Source organism: Passer domesticus, chromosome 11 (assembly GCF_036417665.1).
Source record: "Passer domesticus isolate bPasDom1 chromosome 11, bPasDom1.hap1, whole genome shotgun sequence".
Classification (NCBI taxonomy): Eukaryota; Metazoa; Chordata; class Aves; order Passeriformes; family Passeridae; genus Passer; species Passer domesticus.
The window spans coordinates 3124023-3144503 of NC_087484.1; the positions used below are offsets into that span (position 1 = coordinate 3124023).

Below are 20481 nucleotides of genomic sequence, written 5' to 3' on the forward strand. Positions count from 1 at the left end.
CATTTTAGTACTTAATTACACAATTTCCAACACTGTCCTTAGTTTTCATGCTCCGCTGCCCATAGTGTGAGTTCCTGTGTCCAGTTTGAAGTTATTTCAGTGAGGTAAATCAGCCTAAAATCAGCTTTTTACCATGGAGACTGAAAGAGAATTGTAAGTGTCTTATGTGTGAGAGATGTAGATTGAGGGCTGGCTTTTCCAGCTCTAATAGCTCAGGGATAAAATTCATACAGCATGATCTCTCTGCTTTCTGCTGCTTATTCAGCTACAAAAATCTGAGGGATGCAACAGCTTTTACAACCCCTTTGCTCCATGGAAGGGGAGATTTCAGCAAAGCAGCGTCAGTCTGGCAGTGAGAAGGGCAGCAATATCATCCCAACAACAGGAACCATATATAATATATATAAAACCAAAATTCTTACCCAGCTCTCACTGTGGTGAGTGACCCCACATTTATTAATTAATATGGAAACATCTTGAGACATTATTTAAAGATTTAACTAATTTGTAATCATAACCTGGCCCCCACAAAAAAAAAACACCCAAAAACACACAAGACTAATGCTCACCACTTGGGATAGTTTTGAGAGGTCAAGAAAATAAATGTTAAGTCCACGTTTTTAATTAATTTCTACCACATAATTCTCCTCCAAATGGATTTTGGAAAGAGAGAAGTAACAAGTCTTGCCTGCAAGGCAGACAAGCAGCAGGAGGTGCAGGTTTTGAATTGGCTTTTAAGGAGTCAGAAAACCCACAAAGCTGCCAGCTGGTAAAATTTAGTTCTGGTCCTCAATTTGGAGAGACAGACAATCCAGAGCTGAACAGAAGCAACAGCAGTTTGCAGCACAACTGTTCCTACCAAAATCCATTTACTTTAGGCATTTTTGATGATGAACTTTTCCACTTGCTCCTGAATTTGGGCTGGAAGGACAGTGACTGATGGCTTGGGGAAGAGCTGAGATGGGAGCTGAGCACAGAACACAGCCCAGTGGCTGGAAATAAATGTGTGTGGAGGTGTTGCTGTGCAAAGCAGCCCCATCCATCCTCAGCAGCCTCAAAGGGTTTGGAAATAAACACAAAGTCTGGGCTGGAAGTTCTGCCCTGAGCTGAGGCTGGGGGCAGAGCAGGGACACAGGGCACACTCCAGCCCCAGACCCAGGGACCCCACAGCTTTCCTTTGCAGCCTGTAGAAATAAAGGATGATTTTGTACCAAATTCATTAAATAAACTGTCAGGAGGGGTCTTTGCACCTGATCCTTCTCTACCACTTAGAGCTGCAGCCCACATAACGTGGAGGAGGATGTGGATGTGCTTGTTTTGGCCCAAGAATGGGGTAAACTGGGATACCAGGAATACTTGGATATGCATCACTGGGACACCAGGAATGTCCCCCTGGGCTCCACATCCCTGTGGAGCACACCCTGGGACAGGGTTACACATCACACCTGAGGAAATGAGAACTGGCCAAGGAGCAGCTTTGATCCTTCATTACTGCAGGTGCCAGCCTTGCTGTTTAACTCCTGTCTGCCAGAGAGTACAACAGGAGCTTTCACACCTCAGCTCTCTTCTCCTCATGCATTACTCTGCTAATGCAACTTGCTGCCTTCTATTGGCAGGGAATTACAGAACCATTATTGCATGTTCATGAGAAAAAGCTCCAGACAGCAAGAGGTCAACAGGTTGAGCTTCACTTACTTTGGCACTGTCAGCAGTTGGCACTGCTCGTGTTTCATGACAAAAAAGTCTCTCCTTATGCTGGAAGGAAAAAAAAAACCCATACTCTGCTTTTATGTCTTGGTAATGCAGACATTTGGTTTTGAAAAGAACAGCTCAGTTCTCATTCAAATAAAAAATACTGACTTGCACAAGGCCTTACTGTTAAACGTTTGCTTTGGGTTTATATTTAAAGTCATGCAAAAAAGGCAGGCAAAACTCAGCTGAATTACATTTTCTTTGTCCCTTATGCTTTGTAATTCTTACTGAATAGAAATAAGGTGGGATTTTTTTCTCCCATTACCTGTAGCAACCATGGCTCTTTGTGGGGCTTCAGAGTGCATTAAATTTGTGTCTGACAAGACTCTACCCAGGCTCCCTAAATACTGGGGCTGGGCTAAAGGATCACAGGGAGATTTTATGTAGACATGGCTATTGCAGAGATTGTGCAAATCGAGAGGATTGAGGGGAGTCTCCATCCCTGGAGGTGTCCAAGGAAGGCCTGGAGGTGGCACTCAGTGCCCTGGGCTGGTGGGGATCAGTCAAAGATTGAGTCCAGCCTTGGAGTTCTTTTCCAGCCTCATCACCTCTGTGATCCTGAGAGGTTTTCTTCTGAACCTTCACAGGCAATATTTATTATCCTTACTGCATTTCAGCCTTGAAAGGAATTTCTGCTCTCCCATTCCAAACCACTTAAGAAAATTCTGTTTGTCACTCATTAAGCAGCTGTAGAGAACCACACAAAATTATTAATACCACATGGCTGTGCAAACAGCAGGGAAAAATTGGTTACCACATTTTCCTCAACAAGCAAGGTAAAATCCTTCCAATTAACATTTTAGTTAAGAAATTCACTCACCATGCCTTTTCTTAAAGGTTGTAGCTCAGTCTTTTAATTTTTTTCACAGCATTTTTCACCGTGGCTCTATTGGAGATTAGATACCCAGCAGCAAGAAGGGAGACAAGTGAATTATACTTTTAGCTCATGCTTTATTCTCTTTACTTTAAAACTTCAGGAACTCAGGCATCTATTTCACCCATCATTTATCCTTGGAGACTAAGGCAGCTTCAGGGAAAAAAGCAATTACCTACTATGGAAAGTCTAGGAGTTACAATTATGAAATAATAAAATGTCAAAGACACGTCTAATTTAGATATAGGGTTTTATACTCAGCTTAGTGAAACAGTACAAAATATTCTCTGAAATTTCTCTATCCATCAGGTGGAATCACTCCTTTGACTGTGATACCAAATGCAAATTCACAAGTGTTTGTACAGCAGATCTGAGCGTGCATTAGAAATCAGCAATTGAAAATCTATTTTGCTTACCTTGTCACCAATAATGGGATTACAGCACTAAAAACCACTTTTCCTTCTTGGATACACTAAGTAGAACAGTTCTGTCTCCAGAGTGAGTAGAACTCAATTTCCCTTCCTCTTGGTTCTTGGAGAAATTTAATGTCTCTTCCTCTCAGTGCTTGAAGTGTCACTGACAGTCCCCCAAAAAACAACTCCACCTCCCCCCATGGCCACCTCTTTGCTCAGCAAAGGAATCCTCATGATTTATAAACCTTGAACAGCAAGAAACAAATTCCAAAGGAACAGCAATAGCAGAGTGTAACCAAACTTTCCACAGTGATCTTTACCCAACACCACAAGGTTCTCTGGGATGCTCAACTCCTGAACTGCAAATTGTGGCTCTGTGCTGCCAGGGAAAGCCTTTGTGATCTTCACATGGTGATAAGCAGCACTGCAAGGTGGCAGAGAGAGGTAAGAGATAACATCCTTTATCATATAATCACAGGCTCAGATAGTGCCCAGTGTGGCAGTGCAGCCCAAATTCACAGCCTTGCACCTCGAGTGCTGCTGAGCTGCACTCCTGACCCTTAATGAACATTAAAGCCATGAACTTGCCCAAATCTGGCAAAAATAATTGTGAGGATGCCAAGCTGGACTGGGGAAGATGCCAGGTGACCAGCAAGGAGTCAGTGCTGGTGCTGTCCCCTGCTCTGCAGGAGCCCTTGGTGTGACAATGTCTGCCCCAGCCCCTGCTGCTCCCCGAGCTGTCACAGCAGCCAGGCCTGGATGGGGCAAGGGGCACAAGGTGCAAAACCAGAACTCAGGGAGAAAATGCTCAGGAAATCCAGCAAGCAAACCGAGGGGGAAGCATCCTGCATTATCTCAACATGAAGGTCTGTCACAGCCAGGCTGTGGGGCAGGAGAGGCACAGAGAAGCCAAGGGATATCCCCTCCACAGACATCTCCAGGTGAGCCAAACCTCCCCCTCTGCCTTGGAGACAACAGCACCGAGGAGTTTTGTAGCAAAATTCAAGCTTGTGTTACAGCATGAGGAAAAAATTGTTTTGTCTCAGCCTCAAAGGAGCAAATTTAGCATTGCCCAACACCTTGTTCTGTTCAGAGGTCCAAACCCTTGGGATTGTGCATTTGTAAGAATGCCTCTGGTGGTACAAAATTCATCCCAGGACTAAGCGAAGAAGAGGGAAAAAGAACAGTTGGTTGTGGCTAAGGTTAGTGAATTCTTCATCATAAATTAAATTTATGCAGCATATTAAACTTCAATCTTTGAAAGGGTTTTTTTTATCCTTTCAGACTGTTATAAAATGACATTTAACAAAAGGAATGAGGACAAAGAAGCGGCTTTAAAACAGAGCTGGGCAGATTTAGGACCAACATTCTCCATCACCTTTTAACTTCTGTAAGAGAAGCCAAATGACCCAGGAGCATCTTTTCAGTCCTGTTTTTTAGCACCAAGGCTGCTGCTAGGGAACCACATTCCCTACTGTTCTCTTTCAAAAGCAACACCAGCCCAGATGTGTCTGAGGAAAAGCAGAAGGGTGAACAGTGCCAAGGCCCAGGATGATCAGGCACAGCCCAGGGAGCTCCCAGAGCTCCCAGCACACCCTGCCTGCAATGCTTCCCCAGAAGGGCAGTCCTGGGGCAGGATGAGCCAGGCTGAGCAGGGCAAAGCCAGATTCTCAGGCAGAACTGCCAGGGCCTCCTCCAAGAGCAAGGGATAATCACTGCCGTGCCCAATCCAGTTATTACCACTGCACACATCACTGCAGTCTGAAGGGGAAATCAAATGAATGTAGCAATCTAAAGCTTGGATTTGTGGCAAGTTTGTCTCGACAACCTTCCTTTCCTTCCCCACCCAAGTGAGAGAGGCAGAGCCTGTGGACAATGAGGAGGTGACACCTGCAGAACAAACAAGGCTGCCCTGGACAGGCAGGGGGAGATCTGAACTGCACTTCAAAAGGAGCACTTTGGTGGTGATCTAGACAAGATCATATGAAAAGATAATGTTTAATCCAGACTGACACAATCTGCTCGTGCTGGCTGGAGCCAAGGAAGGTCTGACACCAGGACTCTGTGAGATTTCATACTCACCACTTCCCCTCAGCTCAAGATAAGCCTTGCTCTGAGCTGGGCACCTGGCACATCTCACAGACTTGGACACAAATCTGGGGATCAGGATTAAAGCTTCCAGCCAAAAACAAACCAGCCTAAGCTTTTCTTCACTTCTTTATAGGCTGAGGAAAATCAAAACAAGTGATTAAGACGGTTCTTTGCTTCATTAACAAATATACAAAGTTTTATTTTGTTTATTAGATTGGTTTTCTGTATGTTAACATTATCATAGCAGTTATAACCCACATTCACAGCAGAAATTTTCTAAGAGCATTTTGCAACACTAACTGCTGTATCAGAAATCCTTAAGAGAAACTTATCTTTTAGCTACTCAGGTAACTTGAATAATAAAGTGCAAAACCACAATAAAATTTGACAGACATATGTCCCAGCTCATATTCAGTGGAAAAGAAAGGTTTATAAGACCACTAGATATGGATTCACTGCACACAACAGAAGAGTGTGACCTGAAGACACCAGTTTTCAAGTTTTCCCGTTACCAGACATTGATTACAATGAATAATTTTCCATTACTTTTAAGGGTAACATATAGAAATCACAATGAGGTTATAAATAAAACAGAACACATTGGCCAGACAACCTGAAGCTTAGCCCTGTATTTGGTACCTTTTACCCAATAAAGGTTTTGGGAAGAACTGATGAACAGGAACAGTTCATTTCTTGATGAAATAGCCTCTGATTTGACAAGGAACCAACTGGCAGGACATAACACAGCAGCTTGTGTGGGACACAAGTCATAAGTGGATTTTTTATATGTATTTTTTACCACCCATGGACATAGACATGGTCTCATTCAACTTATGATTGCCAGCACTAATTACTGTCCTGCTCAATCCAAGAAAATAGAGAAATCTCAGAATATTATGGGAATCAGGTGCAATTTATAAACCACAACCCAATCTTTTGTTTCTCTGTCTCTACAGCCACTGCTGCAGCCTCTCCAGTACCAAGCACTCTTTCCAAGACAGACGAAGTATCACAAACTCCAGGGGCCTTTCCCTTCCTTCTCCCTGACTCATGGATCTTCATGAAGCCCTTTGGAGCTATGACTTAATTGAGAATCACCCACAAGGAGACTACTCAAACCTTTTAGTTACAGAATGCAAAGATGCAAATTAAGTATCACTAATTTCGGCAGCTCGAACATTGCTGTTCTTCTACCACTTGCCAAAAAATGACAGTTCAGCAGGCCAAGCTTTAAGAAATACCAGAAATTTGAACTATAAATTGATTCTGCATCCCTTTACTAAGCTCACTTTGCTAAGGACACAAGACACCACTGTCAGAACAGAGAACAAGTTAACCAGCAAGCTTTAAGGACCACGTCCTGCTTATAGCTCTATGTGTAACCAAAAATTGCACAACATACATTCCCAAAGAACTCATTTTTACACAATACTCTCCTTCACATTGTTCTATTTGACTACAGTCAGTGCTCTCATCGAGGAAACAATTCCATGCACAAATAGACAGCAGAACATCCAGTGCTATTTGGGAGGCTGCAGTTTTGCATTTCCCCCCTTTTTGATCCTTTCAGATCAGCAAATGCAAGGACCCAGCTGTTGTACCTGGGATAAGGCACTTGCCCCAGATGAGCAGTACAGCACCAGGCCAGTGTGCCAGACAATCTGCAGGGACCTTTTCTTCACCATTTAGAGCCAAACAAGGAATAGTTCTGGAGCAATTGTGCTCTTTCAGCCTGGAGTGCTCCTCCTGCAACAGCTTGTGCAGCTCTCAGAAGCTGCTTCACATTCTTCCCTAAACCTCCTAGTAATGGCCACGGATTTTGCAAACTTCCAGAGGTTTATTCTATTTCCAAATCAGCTCGAGGTGCACTTCCAAGGGATTAGTCAGAACTTGTGAAACATCACCAGGAAATCACAAAGAGAAAATTTCCACCTGTCCAGCAGCAGCTCTTAACCATCTACACAGCCAAGGTTTGTCAGTCGAGGTCTCACATGATTTCAATTCCCTGAAAAAACAAAGTTGCCTTATGGCATGCATAGTATAGATATCACTAGTGCTACCTGGAAGAGTTCTAGCTCCAATCCTCCTCCCTCCCAAAGGGGACAAATCAAACCCACTTATCTGAATAGTTTTAAATTCAATCTTTGCTGCATATATGTCAAATAAACCTGTGCTCCAAACCTTGGAATAGCTTAGGAGTAAAAAAACCTGTTGACTTGCCACTAACAGAAGACTAAAAGAAGTGAGATCTAGTTTCTATCAAAAACAAAAGCACATCTCACTTCTGGGTTTATTTATTACTTTCTCAAAGACATTTTTATATAATTATTCTGATATTCTGATATAGATAACAGCCAAAATCTCAGTTCTAAAGAAAAACCCCTCATTTTACACTGATTTGAACTCCCAGTAGCTTTAAGCACCCAAATAATTTTAATTTCTTTTTCTATTGAATGAATGTTCTGCAGTTCTAGAAAGATGAGTTATGCACTTTTGTTCACATACAAAAAGACAGTCTAACAGATGTAAACTATTTATTGAATATTTGCCACCAATATTGTTAAATACATAATCTTGCAGTTTTCCGCTTTCAAGTTAAAATGTCAGAAACAGAACACCAAATATTTACAATTCTTGTAAGGAATGTTACATAATGACACATTAAGGCGTAAATTCTTTTGGCTTATAATTCTGAAAAGAATGATAATAGCAAAAAGTGATGCAAAATCTTTCTTGTGAGATTATGATTAAGCTACAATGTTTTACAAAAATATGGTGTAAGATGGCAATAATCCCATTCAAAATCCTGCATTAGGCCCCTTGAGAGGGGCTGATAATTTATACAGTCAAAACTTTAAAATTTACATATAAAGGTACCCTATCCACCATTGAAAAGTACAACTCTCAACATATACAGTTTTCAGGCCACAGTTTTGAAGGTCTGGAGTATCAAGTTGGTTTGATGAATTAGTCGGTTGGCACTTATGAACACATTTATTGCCCTGTGGAAAGAGAAGAATATTGCTTCAGAAACTTCTAGAAACATGGCAGTGGAGAAACCCAGCATTACTGGCACCTAGGCTTGGAGAATTGGAAGCACAGGGATGTTCCACCCTGTGCTGACCTACCTGAGCTCCCTGCTGGCAGCCAACCAGCCTCATTTGCATAGCTAATCCCAGAAAGGCTGTGTTGATTTGGCAGGAATTTAAAAAGAATTTGGCTCTCTATCATCACTGACATCTCAATCCTTTCCTTCTGGGATTCAGATAACCAAGGGAAAACCGTGGAACAGATGACTGGGGCTTGGAACCAGATGATCTTTAAGGTCACAGCCATTTTCTGACTCTGTGATTGTTAAACACCTTTCCAAAGCTGAGCTCTTCACCCCCCAGAAATTCCAGAATTGGCAACTCCTCCCTCTAGGAATACTAAACATGCCCACATGTGACAGCAACACACTATTTTAGTTACCTTTCTGCACAGAGAGGTGTGGGGTCACAGAATCTTTCAGCTCAGGAATGACATCTGAGCATGGCTTGTGTTTAGTGCTGGGGGGAGCAGGGATCTCCCCCAATGTGCAGCTCAGACTGACTGAAATTCCTCCTGACTTCCCAAGGATAGGAAATACATCATGGAATTTCTTACACTACTGCAAATAATTAACACACTTTAAGCTTAAGCCCAGAACACAGTACTTCTGTCCAGGAATCAAAGTTACCAAAGCCCAAACTTCCCATTTTGGTATCAAATTTAGCCCCAGTTTCAGGAAAATGAAAGAAAAACAAGAATGCTTTGATGGGAGCAGGACTGTACTCCCAGCTGGGCTCAAGACTTTTCTTTCCTTTATAATGCACCATCTCCTGGGTGCTCTCAGCTTGCCAAGCTCAACAAGAACTGACATCAAAGTTGGTTCCATCTTTACAACAGAACACTTTGGCACTGTCAGAATCTGAGGGGGATCCACTCATCCTCCAAAAGAACCACTACAGTGAATTATACAGGAATAGTGACTGCAAAACACAAGGTGAAGACCAGGAAAATGCCTTAGTTTGAAGGCTAAAATTCTCAGCTAGAAAAAGATTCAGCTGAATCATTCCAGATACTGTGAGGGTCTATAAAGAAAGACCAATAAAAATGCAAATCAAAGAGAACCCTGCACAGATGTTTTGTATTTGCATGTGATACTTCAAATAGGTAAATTACTTTTATCAACAAAAAAATTCATAATTTCTTTGTCCTTGTATATGCACTGTAAAAACCCACACAGGGCCAGGAAATTTAACTTCTCATTCAAATTCAAAACTAACACCACACATGGGTGTTACATGGTGGTGAATTTAACAATTCTCCCTTTCCTCAAAGGCAAAGAAACAGCATTTTAAAGCAGCCATGGTAATGAGAGGACATAGGTAAGGAAATAATTAGGCAACTCCTAGAAAAGGCAGCTTACACCCCAAAGCCTGTCCTATTTTCCTGTTAATCATTATGTAAATTGTGAAAACACCAGGACAAAACCAACAGGACAAAAGCATACTTACTTTCCATCTTTAAAATAGGTTTTCAAAGTATCACTGAAACTTTTGGAGTATTTTACAAACTCTTTCTTTTGATGCTCAAGTGCCTACAAAAACAAAAACACCAGGAGCAGAGTCTTAGTTCACATATTTCTATGTGTACAGTGAGAACCTTGAGGTTAAACTGATCAGAAAATTAATTAATGTTACATCAGGAATAAAAAGTTTTGGGCTTTTTTTTCTTTAGAAGAAACAAAGAGGAATAATTTTTTTCTCTAGAACTCCTGAGACCTATCATACAACCATTCTGCTGTTAAAGCTGGTTTCCTTGACCAGCTAAGCTCTGCTGTTCATCCTTGGATGCAAAGGATGCCTCTTGTGTTGCTATTGGAAATAGTGGATGAAGAGCTGGTGCACATACCCGCCGGTTCTGGTACTGGTATTTCTTGAAGACATTATTTACTGTGTCAAGGAGCTCCTTTATTGCACTTGCAATGTCCCTGTTGGGCAAGAAAAAGAGAATTTCAATATCCTCAGGAGATCCCATGAAATGCTGAAATTGAATCCCTTCCTAGCAGTCAAGTATTCCTCAGGGCAGTCTCTACAGAGGAAGTGTCAGACGTGATGGAGGAGACCAAATGCAGAGAGCCACAGCAGTGTCCTGGGAATTCAGCCTTGGAAGCAGCAAGTTTGGTCAAGTAACAGCCCCATCATTTCTAACTGGGATCAGGCTCTCTGGCAATGGGAACAGCACTGCTACATCTGCAGAATTTCAACATTCAGACCTAAATACAAGAAGTTTGACCTATGCATCTGCAGCAAAATCCATCATATTGTACTTACTTGATTGTCTGAAGAAACCTCACTCTGTCATTGATCTCATCTGGAATCTTACTAAGAATCTGTTTAAGTGCTCGTGCCTTTTCATTAAGATCTTGGAATTCAGGTTCAGGTCTTTCAATCATATACTCTGGCAAAAAGAACATATTCAAAACCACCATTAGTTTGTCCTCAAGTCTGTAGTGACAGCTAAAAACATGACACAAAAGCAGCAGGATTGCCAGGGTGAATTTGAAGGTGAACAGCACAGAAACAGCCACGAGCAGAGAACTGCAGTGAATAACCCCTGTGTGAATCAGGACAGTGCAACAATCACCTTCATTACTGCATGGTGGAAAAAGAGCCCATCTTACTTTATTTGAGACATTAAAGTCATCAAATTCAGTATTAAAATAACTTAAAGCCTGCAGTATATTCTCCTTCTGTGACAGTGTAACTGCTGCTTTTAATTTGAAGTAGGAAAAAAAAAGAAAAGAGGATGTTATACTCCATATTTGCCATTTCCTGGTTGTTAGCATTGCAAAAGGTGAACTATGCACCCATAAAAACATAGTTCTAAACATTCATTTTCTTTCTTTCCTCGTCTTATTAGTCAAGTGTGGTGTTCAGGGAGATTTAACTTCTCCAATAGCAGTATTCAAAAATACAAATTTTCTTCTACCATGCTGAGAAAATTCTACCTAGAAACAAATAATGTCTTCTGAAAAAAAAGAAGAAATACAGAATTGCATGTTCCTGGTTAACACTATAATTAAAAATATAGTTATCCAACACAGACTTAATTACCTTCTACATCATCAGCTGCCATACGCAGAAGAGACTCTGTGAAATTCACATCCACACTCTTCTTCTCCAGAATTTTCATGATGATGTCCTGTGTAAGACCTGGATTTTCTTTTTCAGCCTGTACAGCAGAGAAATTTTATATTCTTAAATAGGCAAGACCTGGACATTGCAATCACAAAGATTTTCTTGTAAATTGCTTCAGATACTGCAGGAGTTTGCTAGGAACTTTGAGTGTCTAACAGCTTTAGACCAGTAGATTATATTAAAAACATTTTTACACTACAAAATTAATTTTTCTTGGCCTCCATCACTGCTTTCATATAAGCAACTTTTCCAGTAAGCCCTTGCACTCATTTTAATTTGAGTAAGAAATGTTTTAATAAATGTCTCTATCCTGTTATATTTTCATAAACACCAAGCTTTGAGACAAAGATGTTGTATCCCCTGGAATTTAATTCACTCCAACACAGGTGCTACTCCCCCACCTTCCCCATGACATTTAAAAATGTGCCTCTCATGAATCACATCATATGCTCAGACATCATCTGGGAATTGCTCTTTCAGAAAAAACCCAGCTTTTGATTGATGACATATCTAAGTCCAGAGCTGGATTAACACTGGAGCTGTTCACATCACCTGTGCTGCTACTAAAAAACTGCTCTGTGTGGAAGAAAAATGAGCCTCAGTGGGTTTTTTTGCTGGCACTACCATTTTTACCAGCATCTCAGTTTAACATTATTTGCATCCAGCTTAGCTCCTTCCCAGAATTGTGAAAACACACAAAACCAACCCACACTTGTAGGAGCTCAATTTGCGACTTCAGCCCCTCAAGGTACATTGAGATTTAAGTGCAGGAACAGGGAAGTATCCCAGAGTTGCACAGCTCAGATATGTCATGCCTGCCATTATTTTGTTTCAATATTTGAGAAGATCACCACTTCAATAAAGCAATGTAAAGGAATTATCTGTATTTTCACTCCTTAGGAATACAATGGAAAAGTCAGAAGAATCTCTTTTTTCCATTTACTGCTGGATTTCTACACAAACACTGAGCTTCATCCACAAAAAAATCCCATTACCACTCACTTTGTAAACCAATTTCAAAGTCTGCTACGTGCCTATTACTCATGAGAGCCTATTCTACAAATCTTGTGGGTTTTAGTCTAAGTTTATTATTTATTCACTGACTGCTGCCTCATTTAAGCTTTTGTTCTATATGGACAAGAGAAGAGTCTGTTTTAAATTGCTCATTCAGATTTCTACTCATGACATCTGCAGACATCTCAAACTTCCAGTTCATGCAATTGTCCACTTTATTTTTAGACTACTGGATCAAGGATGAAATCTCAGATAAAAAGACAAGGAAACAAGAGAGCTGACCTTTTAGCTTCATCATACACAGCTTACTTTTGAAACAACCATTTTTCAATGCAAGTTACTTCTCACCTTAATAAAAGCTGCTCTCAGTGTCTGAGCTGCAGATAGATTTACTCTTTCTAGCTGCAATAAAAGTTTAGAATTAATTATTAGCATTCTGTTGCTATCAGAACAAAACAAGTCAAGTAATCACACCTTGCCCCATAAAGCAGAATGGAAAGTGGGATTGACAGAAGCTTTCAAATTGCTGGTCTCAATTCAAATATACTATAAAGTTAATCCCAAAGCCAAGAGTTCCCCCCCCCCAAATGAAAATAAAAATCACTGGATGTATTTTACAGCAAAAGTCTGACAGAAGATTGTGAGAACATCTTGACAATCTCTGATATTCAGAGGAAAACAAATATTAAATTACAACCATTAGCAGTAAAATTAAAATGCATCAAGCTGTTCACAGGTTTGACTGTGTGCTATCTCCTGCCAGAGAATACCAGAGCTGGCATTTTTGTCAAAATCCTGTGTTAAAGGTAAGAGAAAAGCTCAGGACCAAGATAATCAGCAAGCTTTGATGAGCATGAAACTATTCACAGCAAGAAGGGTGAAACAATGCAGAGAGACAAGATGTGTTAGACAAAGCTTTCCCAAGATGAACAGCATGTTACTGTGGCCTCATTTCCCAAAATAAAGGGGATTACTGCATTCCAAGGTAAACTGGAGCTCACCTCGTTAAAGACAGGGTACATAACAGCATAGAGAGGCATGGAAACCATAGAAGTGGTCTCTGCTTCATTCTTCATCTCTTCCATTGTCATCCTCATTCAAAGAGCCACTTCTCAAGGAAAACACTATAGAAGCAAAAAACTCCTCATTCACTGAAATGTCTCTTCTTTTTCCTCGTTGTGCAAGAATACTTGAAGAACTTGGGAAATCTATTGTCCTTGGGGTGTGTGAGAAAAGAGAAAACAAACACACAGTTACAAATGCTTGAGAGGGACAGGTTCTGAAAATGACAAGGCACAGATCAATGTCAGTTCTACTGGGTAGAAACCAGGGATTTCTTACTACTTGAGTCCAGTAAACATGGAATGACCACTTGGTGTAACTTCAAAACCCTAACTGAAATCTATTAAGTGAATATTTTAAAGAAAAGGTGCTACCCCAAGTGTTTTCCCCTTCAAGTTCTTAGGAATCAATTCTCCTGCAAGCAGGGATTTTATGTGCTATTTACAAAAATCTTACCACCACTCATAGGCAGCAGCATAAGGTTCCTGACAACTCCCATGCAGGAAAAACTTGGAAAGCACTACATACTGCAGCCCAAACCTCATCCAGATGCATTGTGACTATTAAAACTACCTATAAATACTCCATATTTTTGCACATGCACCAAGCTGTGATTCTGCTGGAGATCAGTGCCCACTTTCCACCCATCTGAACGTGAACACTACATCTTTGGTTTTATATAAGCTGAAGTCATGTTTCCACTCAGGGTGTGCCACCAGCTATGTTAACTCAATGGAAAATTATTGTTCCAGTAACTGAACCTCTGTTTTGGAAGTTCTCCACCCAGCCCAGCTCATCATATCCAACATGGAAGGATCACTGCTCAGACCCAGAAATTATGTGGAAAAGAAAAAAGGTCACCTTACAGTTGATAAAAAGCCCTTGTTCCAGCCTGCTGTATTTTCTATTAATCAGATTCTTTTAAAAATATTTTATATTACATAATTGAGTTTAAAGACCTGAAGTCCAAGTCAGAAGTAAAGATAGAAAGATATTAAGGGTTTTAATTTTTAGATTTGCTTGGAGGATTTAATGCACTAGAGGAAGGATTTTTCCTCCTAGCAAGCTCCAGACACCTGGCATTTGCATGACTGTGTAATTTACTGACATTTTAGTAAGTGAAAAGAGTGAAATGATAAGAAACAGAAGAAACTACTCCAGCAATCAATATGACTTCCTGAGAGTATGAACACATTAAGAACATGCCAAGACATTTCTTCAAGCCATATTCCTCATTATGCTCTGCACTGGCTACAGATCTTCAGGCTGTTTAAACAGAAGAACAGGTATTTTTTGTCCTGAGCAGATCTATAATTGTTGAGCCATAATTATACAAGTGAAATTTGTTACTGATTAAAGTCAGCACAGAGAAGAAACTGAATGACTACAAATCTTGTGCACATCTCTTCTGAGCTTGTGACCAGTAAAAGCTGAAGAAAAATTCAACATGACTACAGTAAAAACTTTATACAAGTGAATAACATGGACTGCTTCCTGCAAAACCTCACTTTGTTTCTCTTGCTGTTCCAGCCTCAAAGTGCCACAGAGGAGCTGATTCCCACAGCCCCAGAAAAGGATTCCTGAGACTTTAGAAAGGGGTCTGGATGGATGAAATGCATCCACAGGGATGGAACTGCAACAATCAGGAGTCTCACAATTTTATCACCCACCCCTGGTATTTTACAGCTGTCAAGAACATGGAGGAATACAAGTGAATATTCATCATTCCTCAAAAAGTTGAGTGTTTTCCCAAGAACTTGTTTCAGTTACATAAATTCATGCAAGGTCTGCTCACATGGGGGGAGGGAACTTGTCTGAACAAGTTTTCACTCCCTACTGCAGGTACAAGCTGTCCCATTTATTATCCATGTGTGTTCCCTGCTGGATGGAGATCTGCTTGTTTTGCTGTTGGATTCCTCCTCTCTGGAAGTTCAGTGAATGTCCACTCACACACCTGACAAGCACCACCTGCATTCACAGATGAATTTATAGCACGTTTTTATCTGTAGTCTCAGAGTAAGTTTTTTAAATAGTTAATTCAGGTCACTGAACATTGTTCTACCCAAAAGATTTTTATCACAGGAAGAAGGGCAAAAAAGGACAAAATTGCCATTAGATATAATTACTTTGTTTTTATGGGTTAGCAGTATCCACACACACACAAAAGGAAATACTAAGTGAAATGATGGATTTTTATGATGATGAAAACCTATTACACTGTGAGCTACCATGAAGAACTCATTTTCTCCTGAAGAACCATAAGCTATTGTTACTAATCCATGGTACAGTTAAAACCCTCATATAAAAACAATTATACATTATCTATCACCCCTTTTCCAGACACTGACACTTCAAAAAAAAAAAACAAAACAACACTTGGATTTATATCAACACAAAGGATGCCAATTTTGTAACTGAAGAGGTGGGTTTATATATATGTGCACACAAGAAATATTTAAGAACACCAAACGCTTTTGTTGCCAAGGTATGAAAAGAAATATATTCTATTTATCACACTGCTTGTTCATTATTTCAAAAATCTTCCTGTTTTCCAGAACATACACTAGGAAGCATCACAGTATCATGAAGGACATGACTGCTAAAATTCTCAAACTGTTTATCTTTACAGTTAGGAATCAACTTCACATCTTTTGGATGCAACTTATTCACTTCAGTCATTGCTAGTGTTAAATAGAAAGAATAATTATCTTCACAAAAACTCTGTGTTCATTGTGTTACTGAAAGTCAGTTTGTCATAGCTGCACTGAACCACATCCAAATACTCTTGAAGGTCTCAATCCTGATTAGGGACTAAATCCTCATGAAAACTGAAGTTTCTGTTCTATTTAGATCAACTATCAGCACATCCACTAACCTTCAAAACGGCCAGACTCAAGCCAAAGTTTAATGCACATTATCAGCAGCAAGGAGGAGCTTTCAGCATTTCTTTTAGGATGTGATCAAAAGCAGCTCTGCACAGCTGCCAGACTTCCTGACAGTGTCTTGTAACAGCTTAACTTCAGTTCCTCCAATCTCAAAAGAGCCTTTTCTTTGAGAGGAGTTTACCCTAGTTTCATCTGGTTTATTTTACATTCTCAAAAAAGGTGGAACAAGATTCCATGAGAAGGTGATTTATTAGGACAGCACAGTGGAGTGGCACAGTTGAGAAAATCCTGGAAAACTGTAAGATGTAGAAAAGGTGTTACGCTGCTGGCAAACCTGTTAATTGGTCTGAGGGGGCAGATGAGGAGAAGGCAGCAGGACACTGCCAGATACTGAACTGAGGGTCAGCCTGATCCTCCTTTGTGTTACAGGGACCCACAGACCCAAACCTCTGGGTGTGCAGTGAGAGTCCTGGGAGAGAACCTACAGAATGATACAGAGAATTGAAACAGAATCTGAATTTGTCAACTGTGCTAAAATACCAGTTAATACAACCCTGACAGCTCAGTCCTGACCCATCAAACACACCAGGCTGGTTCCAAGAGATGCACTAACATGGAATACATGCTTTCACTGTCAGGATAAATCTTACATTCTAACCTTTAAGTCTCAGCACTAAAATATGATCCCAGCCAGTCAGCAAACATGGAGAGAGCTGGTATATTTTAGATGAGGAATAGATTTGGAAAGGTTCTTTGACAGAGCTATTCCCCCATAGCTACACAATGACATTTTAAATCATTCAACTGAACTTTAACAGAAAAAAACCCCAAAAACCCAACTCCTGCCAAGAAGGGTGAAGAGCACAAACCACCACACTTCCCACATGTACAACCACCATTGTCAGTGTCTAAGGTGACAATTTGCTTTCTCTAATGTGTGTCATTTGCTGACAGACTTTTGGTCATGCACTTAAATCAAGCACAGTTGCCTAATAAGAACACAACCATCCCCATGTACCTACAGCAGGCAGGATCCTCCCCAAATCCACAGCTGCTCTAGGCCAGGCTGAACAGGAGCGAGGTTTCCATCAAAGGAAGGTGTTTGTGTAACACAACCTTCTGAAGCAGTGCTTAAAGCAAAGAGAGCAGACTCTCATGATTTCAACTTTTCAAGTTTTAAACCAACAGAAGTATTTGGTATCAATTGGCAGGGTTCCAGCTCTGTCATCAGCAGATCTACCTCTGCACTGATGTTGTCTCTGTTCCCTTCTCCAGGCTCCATCCACCCTAGATCTGGTAAGTGCTTAGACATTAATATTCTTTTTTAGAAAAGTACTACAGAGGAACAAGGCCCAAGGCAGTGATTACAAATATTATTATTTCAGTGCTTGGCTTCTAGCAAAAATCACAGCTCCGTTCCTGCTAGAAAAGACTACCTTGCTGCCAAGAGGTTCTGCTCCACTTTTTGCAGGGAGGATTCAAGAAGAGGTTTCACCTTTAACCTGATCTGAGATCCCTGAGTTCCCAGAAAGATTCATTCAAGTCCAGGAAGAAAGAGTGGGGGAAGGGAAATAACAGCATAAATTCCATCTGAATTCAGAGGCAGAGCTTGAATCAAAATGTAAGACCAGTGTGCATGGGAGGAGGGAGTGTAGGTAATTTACTATTGCTGTTGTAAAGTTTATGGAAGTAAAAAAAAATTGCAGAACTCTCTCTTTTAACTATATACACACCCCACACCTGTCTTGGTAACTCTGCTTCTGTCATTAATGGTCACTTGAATTTAAAAAAGCCCTAACCCACACATCTTTTTTTTGGTCAGATGTTACCTTACCTGCCACTGTATTTTAATTATCAATTGCAATTTTTTGCCATTGTATAACTAAGATTAATTGATAAAAAGCTTCAAAGCTTTGTGTTTCAGATACAGAATTACTTTCCTTCTTTTTAAAACTGAGTATGGGTGGATTCACTGGGATTAGCATACAGATCAAGTATTAGGATAACAATCTGTATTTTAAAATCAGCAATGATAACAAGAGACTTAAAAGGCATCCTTCTGAACTGCTTCCACATCCTGCTGGTTCTTACACCAAACAGTTTCACTGCAGAGCCAACAAAAGGAATGTCACCAGCAAATAGTATTGAAGTTTGAAAATGTCTTCAAATGCCTCTCACTAGAAATGAAGTTTTTCAAACAATGCAGTTTTCAAACATCTCCACACGTGTAACATTTCACCTGCAGTGAAATTCACTCTGGCAAAGCAGAACTGCTTATGCATTTGATTACTGTAAGAGCAGTTCTATGACTAATTCAGAAATGACACAGACCTGTGATAAATCCAAGATGTCTATTTTTAGAACCATATCAACTCAAAAAACAAAAACCAAGCCTAGACTGAAGTCAGGCTTATGATTAGTCCATATTATTTTGCTGTACTTCAAAATGGAAGTGATTTAATCTGTCCTAATACAGGCAGTGTGTGTCTCACATGAGACCCCACAGCCTGTGCTCCAGTTCCAGAACTGTTACACAGCATAACTGAAACAGGTCATGGATGTTGGAATATATAACCACAACAACATATCCCCGTTTCTCTTTCTTTTTCACTTCTTTGGGAATGTGAAAGTGAAGCCATTACTTTACCAAACACAAATAGATATGACACAGCTCCAAAGGGACAAAAATACATTCCAACGTGGGAACAAATACCAGAGGAGAATTAGTTCCTCTGATAACAGGAACAGCAGAAGGTTTCAGCCACCCAGTATGTGCGAGCTGCAGGAAAAACACCAACCCAACTCACCAGTTCAGTGAGCAACTTAATGGGACACCCCAGCCCTGAACAGCTGCCCTGACTGCTCAGTCCCCAAGGGGGGCACAGCCGGGGGAGCCTGCGGAGAAGGAATCACAGAATCAGTCAGGCTGGAAAAGACATCCAAGATCACCGAGTCCGACCTTTGAACAAACACCACCTTGTCAAACACACCATGGCACCGAACGCCACGTCCAGCCTCTCCTCGAACACCTCCAGCAACGGGGACTCCACCACCTCCCAGGGCAGCCCATTCCGATGTCTAATCACCCCTCATGTGCATAATTTCTCCCTAATGTCCACCCTACACCTCCCCTGGCGCAGGAAGGGGGAAGGAGCCGAGGCGCCCTTTCTCCCTGCCCGCCGCAGCCACCTGACAGCGCTCCGCTCCGAGAGGACGAGCTAAAAATAATACACACAAAAATAAAACACATCCGGGCCTGCGCCTGCCGGGCCCGGGCCGAGCGAACCAGCACCAGGCCGGGAACCCCGGAGCGGGGCCAGGCCCCAGCCCCGCGGCCGCGGGAAGGGCGGGGAGAAGGACAAGCCCTCGGCGCTGCCTCAGGGCCGGAGGAAGGAGGTCACCGCCCGGCCGGGAGGGGAAGGGACACCCCGCGCACCTTCCCCGCACGGCGAGGCCGCCCTCAGCCGCTGCCTCAGCCCGGCCGCCCCTCTCGCAGCCCCGGAGGGCGCGGCGGGCCCCGCGTCCAGCCCGCGAGAGCCGGGCAGGGCAGGGCTCGGCGCCTCACCTGCCCCGGCCCGCCGAGCCCCCGCTGCTCCCGAGGGGCTTCGCCGCCGCCGCCGCGCCGGAAGCGCCCGCGAGGAGCAGGAGGAGGAGGAGGAGGAGGAGGAGGAGAAGGAGGAAGATCCGCGGTGTTACCACACACCAGGCGTTGTCCGGAACCGCGCGCGGGGCCCTGGGGCTCGTAGTCCGCGCTCCGCGACCACAAGCCCCACAATGCCGAGCGGAGCGGGGGCGGGAGCGCTCGGCGGGGCGGGCCGGGGCGGGGACAGCGGCCGGGCGGAGCGGGGCTCAGAGGAGCCGAGCACAGCCCTGCACGGCAGAGCCGCGGCGGAGCGCGGAGCGGCGGCAGCACCGCCGGGCAGCGGGCGGGGCGGCGGCGAGAGTGCCGGTGAGTGCGCCCGTCCCTTCGCGGGGCTGTGTGGCCGAATAAACCGGGCGGCTCCGGCTTATTTCTTACACCGGAGTAGCGGCGGTGCCGAGGAGCCGCTGCCCGTGCGGGGGTCGCCGGCGTTCCTTGGGCGCCGGAGGAAGGGAGGGAGGGACGGGCTGCGCCCGCTGCTGCGGGAGAGGAGGCGCTCGGGATCAGAGCTGCTCCTCCGGCGTGG

General features: G+C 42.5%; 2 protein-coding genes across 5 annotated transcripts in view; one reads left to right on the forward strand and one right to left on the reverse strand.

Annotated features, from left to right (window-relative positions):
* Positions 1-7647: 7647 nt before the first annotated feature.
* PDCD10 (programmed cell death 10) lies at positions 7648-20150 on the reverse strand. 4 transcript variants are annotated; one of them, XM_064385189.1, is made up of 8 exons: positions 20019-20150; positions 13370-13584; positions 12717-12770; positions 11271-11388; positions 10488-10614; positions 10066-10144; positions 9669-9751; positions 7648-8132 (listed from the first exon to the last, which is right to left on the reverse strand). In XM_064385189.1, the coding sequence occupies exons 2-8, from the start codon at positions 13463-13465 to the stop codon at positions 8051-8053; spliced, it is 639 nt and encodes a 212-aa protein (XP_064241259.1). In that variant the 5' UTR covers positions 13466-13584; positions 20019-20150; the 3' UTR covers positions 7648-8050. The 4 variants fall into 4 exon arrangements, with proteins under 4 accessions (XP_064241259.1, XP_064241258.1, XP_064241261.1 ...); XM_064385188.1 differs by having other exon boundaries at positions 19881-20086; XM_064385191.1 differs by lacking the exon at positions 20019-20150 and adding an exon at positions 19881-19899 and having other exon boundaries at positions 13370-13576.
* The window catches only part of SERPINI1 (serpin family I member 1), a 44273-nt gene continuing 43922 nt past the window's right edge, over positions 20131-20481 (forward strand). The window contains exon 1 of the mRNA XM_064385183.1: positions 20131-20264. The gene's annotated coding sequence lies outside the window, so the exon portion shown is untranslated. The remainder of the gene's footprint in view (positions 20265-20481) is intronic.